General features: G+C 40.2%; 1 protein-coding gene across 2 annotated transcripts; it reads right to left on the reverse strand.

The window, feature by feature from the left end:
* Positions 1-3,935: 3,935 nt before the first annotated feature.
* Positions 3,936-7,101, reverse strand: LOC125016954. Of its 2 annotated transcripts, none has more exons than XM_047599751.1 (5): positions 6,994-7,101; positions 6,107-6,352; positions 5,336-5,623; positions 4,986-5,261; positions 3,936-4,882 (listed from the first exon to the last, which is right to left on the reverse strand). In XM_047599751.1, exons 1-5 carry the CDS (start codon positions 7,037-7,039, stop codon positions 4,860-4,862), a joined length of 879 nt encoding a protein of 292 aa, XP_047455707.1. In that variant the 5' UTR covers positions 7,040-7,101; the 3' UTR covers positions 3,936-4,859. The 2 variants fall into 2 exon arrangements, with proteins under 2 accessions (XP_047455707.1, XP_047455705.1); XM_047599749.1 differs by having other exon boundaries at positions 6,107-6,355; positions 6,994-7,093.
* Positions 7,102-7,138: the final 37 nt, after the last annotated feature.

Consider the following 7,138-nt stretch of genomic DNA (forward strand, 5'->3'; position numbering starts at 1 on the left):
GGGTTAGGGTAAGGGTGTGGGATTTGAATCAGGTTAATGCTCCCCAAGATAATATAGAAATTATGATCGCCACACTAAACTTTAAATTATAGTACCATTATTTAATATAATACTTTGCTAGTGTTATTCTAAACCATTCAGAAAATAAATACACTTCAGCAAAAAATAACATGAGTGTTAGTGTGCGAACCCAAAAACTTTCTATCAACACTCAACATGTTTTCAGCAGCTTTACCCTTGTACTGTTACTTCAATTTAAGACACACACTGAGCAAGATTTTCTTTAAATATATACAAATTATATGTATCACTCCCCTCCTCCTGAAGTCGGGGATGATCTCCTAAACACCGCCAAGAAGAAGGAGACTGTCCTAGACTTCAGGATCAGCCATCGGAGGGTATTGTATGGAGAGGCTCTCCGACTTACAGATCCTGGGTGTGCACCTAGAGGATGACCTGACCTGGGCACCAGCACCATTTCCTGAGGACTCTAAGGAAGAATCACCCCTCCCATAGGCTGCTGGTGTCCATTTAGCGATGCTCCATAGAGAGAATCTTCACATACTGTATCTGTGTGTGGTTCTCCAGCTGCACTGCAGCAGTCAGGAAGGGTCTCCTGAAGGTTGTCACCACTACCCAGAGGATCATCGGCTGCCCCATCCCCTCTTTACAGTAACTGTACAACTGAAGAAGGCCCAGGCAAAACTTAAGGACACTACCCACCCTGGACACACTTTTTGAACTGCTACCCTCTGGTAGATGGTTCACAACACTGAAGGCCAGTAGCAACAGACTGAGAAATGGCTTCTATACAAGAGCCATAATTACACTGAATGACCCAGTAATAAATAGCTAATAAGGTGAATAATTCCCACAACAATGTATAATGCATCCGTACAATAATTTCCATATCATTCTCAATAATTCTCAGTGACATGGGATGGGATTGTTATTTATATAGGGTTTTTATTTATTTTCTACTCCTGGGGTGGGGGCTTAGGTCATCTTATAGTCACATTAATTTCATTGTATCTGTACAATGACTTTTTATATATATATGTCCACTCAGCGGCCACTTTATTAGGTACCTTGCTAGTAAAAGGTTGCCTTCAGAGCTGCCTTAATTCTTTGTCCCAATAAGGTGTTGGAAACATTCCTCAGAGATTTTGGTTCATATTGACATGACAGCATCACACAGTTTCAGGCTGCAAATTTGTCGACTGCACATTTATGATGCCAATCTCCCATTCCACCACATCCCAAAGGTTCCTCTATTGCAGGTGTCAAACTCATGTTAGTTCAGGGGCCACGTACAGAACAATATGATCTCAAGGGGGCCAGACCTTCAAATAATGACAAATGCTGACAACTGTTTCCCTTTGTTTTAGCACAAAGAAGTACATTACGAAAGTGTTTCAGTTAATGACCCGCACTATTACAAAAAATTTTATGAACAACCAGGCGCTTCTAAGGAAAAAGAAGTGCAATTTCTGTATGTCTCAATGTTTTGTTATGTCCACAGCTCTTACTAAAATTGTGTGAAACCTAGTGTTGGGTTGTGAGGGGTTAAGTAATGCCTTCAGCCTGTGTATAACGCTAGAAAAAATCATGAAGAATGTTACTTCAACTATCTCACTATATGATGAGTTGTTTTCTGCTTTGCTGCAGCTTGCTCACAGACTAGGATACATCGCACCCCAATATTTCATACGCCGTAAACCAGATAAAGCTACCTGGCTACACATACAAACTCACAAACTCACTGAGGCAGTACTCCTCCCTATTGTCTTGAGTCTAGGTGAAATAAGGGTACTGTGTATGCTTAGAGGGGGGCTTTTGTTTTTTCTACCCCCAAGGTGGATTGACTGAAGTCTCAGCACTGAAGTCAATACTTATTTTCTGTGTACCAAATAAATAACCGAAATGTGAGAAATTGTCACGTGATTTGTGCATAGATGGACCATCCTTTCCAAAAGGTATAAAGATATTGGGCTGAAGGAGAAGAAGGTGTCCTCCTTCAACTCTAGGAAAAGTAATTGCTTTTCTTGGAAAATTTGCAGTAAATGTCGTCAATGTATTTTTTGCACTTGGCATTTAAACCATGCTCAGTTTGGACTTAGGGGCCCAAAGTTTGCAAAGAAAATATCCCCCACACCATTACACACCACCACCAATCCAAACTGTTGATACAAAGCCACATTGTGACCGTGCCATCCAAATGTTGCAGCTGAATTCAAGACTCATCAAACCAGGCAACATTTTTCCAAACTTCTATTGTCCAGTTTTTGTCAGCCTGTGTGAACTGTAGTCTCAGTTTCCTGTTCTTAGCTGACAGGAGTGGCACCAGGTGTGATCTTCTGCTGCTGTAGCCCATCTTCTTCAAGGTTGGACGTGTTGTGTGTTCAGAGATGGTATTCTGCATTCCTTGATTGTAACCAGTAGTTAATTGAGTTACTGTTGCCTTTCTATCATCTCAAACCAGTCTGCTCATTCTCCTCTGACCTCTCACATCAACAAGACATTTATGGCCACAAAACTGCCATTCACTGGATATGTTCTCTTTTTGGGACCATTCTCTGTAAACTCTAGAGGTGGTTGTGCGTGAAAATCCCAGTAGATCAGCAGTTTTTTCAGACCAACCCGTCTGACACCAACAACCATACTACGTTCAAAGTCACTTAAATCCCCTTTCTTCCCCATTTTGATAATTGGTTTAAACTTCAGCAAGTTGTCTTGATCACCCTGAACTGCAGCCATGTGACTGGTTGATTAGCTATTTGTATTAAGAAGCAACTGAACAGGTGTACCTAATAAAATGTCAAGTGACTGTATATTGTATAACAAAGCCAACACATCAAGACATGCCTCCTTGTCTAGCATCACATGTTCAGTAGGCAAACATATATTCCTTTCACAATACCACTCAGTAAACACCTGTTTCAGTGTCTGACCTGCAGTGGTGCAAAGTTCAGTATCTGAGCACACCTGTGGAAATGCACAAAGAAGATGTGATTTGTGTCCAGGTGGGGGGTGAATGGCCGAGTTAAAGCACAAATATTTTAGAGACAAACATTCAGTTTCTAATCAGTGAAGTAAATCAAGCATATGATTATGACCACCTTCCTAATATTGTTCAGGTCTCCCTTGTGCCTCCAAAACTGTTGGGATTCATCAGAGGATGGACATGGGCCTGGTGTCTGGTGCTCCACTGCATCCCACAGATAACTTGATCAGTTTGGAGAGAATTTGGAGGTCAGGTCAACACCTTGTGCTGTTCTTCATGTCTTCTGAGTTGTTCCTAAACCACGTTTGTGTGAGTGCTGCATCCTGCTGGAGATGGCTGTTGCCATCAAGGAGTGTCATTGCTATGAGGTGGGGGTGACTGGTCTGGTTTAGGTGGGGGCTACATCCCTAAGTAACATCCACATAAATGCCTGATCCAAACGTTTCCCAGCAGAACATTGAATTGTTACAAGATGGTCAATGTTATCTACTTCTCCTGTCACTGGTCATAATGTTGTGGCTGATTGATATAATAGTAGCTGTACCACAGTGTTAAAATAATGTACTTACAGAACTGCAGAATAGCCTCATGTATGAACTATAATTAAGCACTAAAGATACATTATATGAAAACTATACTTTAAAACACCTAATATTTTATTCTACATTATCATAACATAATTATTTTAATCTATTTGAATTATTCTATTTTATCATATTTTACTAATCTGAATGTCAGACATCTGTCTTATGAATGAAAAATGTAGAGCAATGAGTATAAAGTTGTGGAGTGTATAACATGATGTGTCATTCCAATATCTAATGAAAACCAGCTGTATTATGTTCTGAATATACATTATATACACAGTTCTAAGTGCAGTAAGAACCATAAGAATAAGAATAAGAATAAGAAAGAAGAGGAGGCAGGCTGCTGCTCGAAGCCCTCATGTTGTCACTTTATTATGCCACACCCTGATCACATTTCCTGTAAGAAAACAGTGTTGTGTTGTAATGCTTGGCAGTGAGCCTGGAGAGGATGATACACCTGTTTGATAGAGGCCTTTCCTGTTATGATAGAAATGCATATATTCGGTGGAACTGCTTTGACATAAACAGCATCTTGGGTGGCATGACTAGTCAGAATTCAGATTTGTTCTCCTTCTTATTCATCTTTCAGGTCATTATGGGGTCTAGGATATAAGCTGGTCATCACCACAGTTACAAGTCCACCGTGGTGATAACAAATACGTTGATTAAATAGTTGTTCTGTGCTTTTCATCAAACTGTTTTATGAGTTATGCTAAGTTAAACTAACAGTTTACATTTGTTACTGAGAACACAGCGCCTCCCTGTGGACAGCAAACAGTACACTATGCCCAGCACTGAACATAAAATAAAGGTGAAGCAAATGCATGAAAAGAAAAGAAGATAATCCAGGATCCAATGACCTGTTTTTCATCAGTTTAACATTTTGTGAATTTCACAAAACTGACTACCAAGGATGTTTACTACTGTCCTTGATGTCATACATTTGTGAGTCAAAAAAGTCAGACCATGCCTCATAAATGGTGAGAAGGAAAGCAAGAAGGGACGAACAGTTCTGCATTTATGTGTAATCTTAACATATTCAACAGGATGTGATGAAAACTGTCTGCTGAGACTGTTGTCTTGGTGACGGCCATGGTAGAAATGAGCCAGTAGTGTGTGTTGAAATCTTTCATGAAAACTGTTTACAGCTACTCTGTATTTTTTTTTTTTTAATCATTTTTATTCATAGTAGTGTAATAACGAAGGCTTTGAACATGTTGTTCCTCCTTTTCCTTTGCAGGTCTTGATGACCAACAGAGTTGCTCCTACTATGACCCAGAGGCCAGAATACCTGTGTAAAGGTGAAGATGACAAAGAAGACAAAACACATCATTACACTGACTTCAACTCTGAGACTGTAGACACTAGAGCAAGCATTAGAGCGTTGTCAGCACCTGTAACTTCGACCATCTTGGTGGCTTCAGCAGAGCGTCCAGCAGCAGCATTTTCTGCGATGCAGGTGAAGTTCTGGAAAAGGCCAGGCTTGGATGGGGTCCATTTGAGCGAATTTTCATTGACTGAAAAGAAGTTTCCAAGAGGGAAACCTCCTCTGAACTCCCACCTGACGGTACATTCCACATTCAAGGCACAGCTGGTCAGGCAGGTGAACTGACTCAACGTGTCAGGAAACACAGTGTCAGGTCCGCTGATGCTGACGTTCCATGGATCAACTACAAACAACGATAAAGAGAAAATTAATTCTGGATTGTTTAATTAAACTATTCCTCTGTCTTTAAATACCTACAGTTAAGCAGATATCCCAAGCTGAATACTCTTGTCTTCAGTGTAGGAAGATACATGTGACAGTGGTAAAAACCAGCATCAGAGGGCAGCACTGAGTCAAAGTGAAGCGTGAGGTTGTCCTGCAGAAGCTGCATGTTGTCACGCAGGGTCACTCTTTGCCCGTCTTTGGACCAGGCCACATCTGATGGCGCTTTGGGGTCGCCGGAAGTAGCATCGTGGCAGAGCAGATTCAGTGACTGGTTGACAGACGGGGCGGTGTTCGGTGGACTGGTTTGTACAGACATTCTATCTGTAACACAAGTTACCCGCAAGATTTCTAGTTCATTAAAGGAGAGGAAACTTATCTCTCTCTCTCACTCTTAGACATTTGAAACGTTACAAGACAGATCCTACTTTATTTTATTTTATAAACCACAAAGGTATATTTGCCAAAAAATATGGGGGATTAGAAGTACAGAACACAATTAAAAGTATCTGCTGGGCCAATCAAATGCAGCGTTGGACAAAGGGTAACAATCACATAGCCCTGTTTATACCAACATGGAGTTTATTCCAACATAATGGTCGCCATCGGCGCAGCATCAGAGATGTTTAGATTCTGCCTCTGTTGTAAAATAAATTCATACTAAAAGAAGCTTAGAGGCCAAACAGTCAGCAGTGATGAAGGCATTTGTTGAATCGATTAGTTGTACGACTATCCAGTTCACTCTTATTTTCTCTGTACTTGTAGAAACACTGCACACTGTTCTGGCTATTAACCTGCTATACTCACTCTTGATTTCTACCGTGGTAGAAGTACTGTGGAAGGCTCCAGTTTCAGGATTTATGACCGTGCAGCCCAGTTTCACTTCATCATCGAGTCCATCTGGTGTCCAGGTAAATGTGCTCCCTTTGATTCTTTGGCCACTTAAGGACCAGGAGTAGATGCAATGAAAACAAGACGAAGAACAAGTGAACGTGGTGCTGTAACCAGCTGTCACGGTGCCGGGCCGGGAGATCTGCACGGGGTTCCCCAAAGCTGCTAGAAGGAAGGAGGATTAGCACGACTGTAACAAACAACATGTGATGACAGTCATTTACTCTTCCTTTAACAAAATCAGTGAAGGAACCAGAGATTGTTTTCTAATGTGTCTGCAAAGTAATAATAAATAAATAATTAATTTGTAAGATATTATTGCACAGTTTAAGCATTGTAGTAAATATTTCACTTTTATATTGGTGAGAGTTCAGTTATTTTATGGCACCAGGTATAAACCTGTTCAGAAGTCGGGAGGTGGAGGCCTTGGAATGAAAGTCCTCCTGGAAGCTTTAAAAGATTTAAAAGAAGTAGTTAATCTTTTCTTTTCTTCTTTTTTTTTAACTCCTTCAGATATGAGGGTTTATTACATATAGTTAGTTTTAGTGGGGCTGTATTTTATTGCAGCTCATTGCTTTATCATTTGTAATTACATAAATACCATTGTTTATAAAATATTGCATTTGTCCTTAAAATGTAGCACATTCAGTTTGTTAGACGGATTAAAAATGAAACAGTTTGCACCTGAAGACAGTGTTTTTGGGCCTAACGCGATATCTATCATATTTTCAGCTTTGTTATCATCACACTAAACCACATGAAGTTTTTAAGTCTCAATCATTTTTTAAATAAAGTGTTCTCACCTGTTAGTGCCATCAGCAGAGTGAGTGTCACCGTAACTCCCTTCATGTCTAATTCCACTGTGTGTTACCTCTGTTGGGTCTCTGGGAGATCTGTGGGGGAACTTTTAAATATTTTACTAAAAACATTACAACATCTTCTTGTTTT

The sequence above is a fragment of the Mugil cephalus genome, chromosome 11 (assembly GCF_022458985.1).
Source record: "Mugil cephalus isolate CIBA_MC_2020 chromosome 11, CIBA_Mcephalus_1.1, whole genome shotgun sequence".
Taxonomy (NCBI): Eukaryota; Metazoa; Chordata; class Actinopteri; order Mugiliformes; family Mugilidae; genus Mugil; species Mugil cephalus.

Bases quoted from the DNA above. Each gene is read 5' to 3' on its own strand.
- LOC125016954 (XM_047599749.1), bottom strand. From the start codon at position 7,039: ATGAAGGGAGTTACGGTGACACTCACTCTGCTGATGGCACTAACAG. The intron at 5,262-5,335 runs GTAGGTATTTAA...CGTTGTTTGTAG, and splicing joins CTTGGGATATCTGCTTAACT to TTGATCCATGGAACGTCAGC. The intron at 4,883-4,985 runs GTGCTGACAACG...ACCTTTACACAG, and splicing joins CAAGATGGTCGAAGTTACAG to GTATTCTGGCCTCTGGGTCA.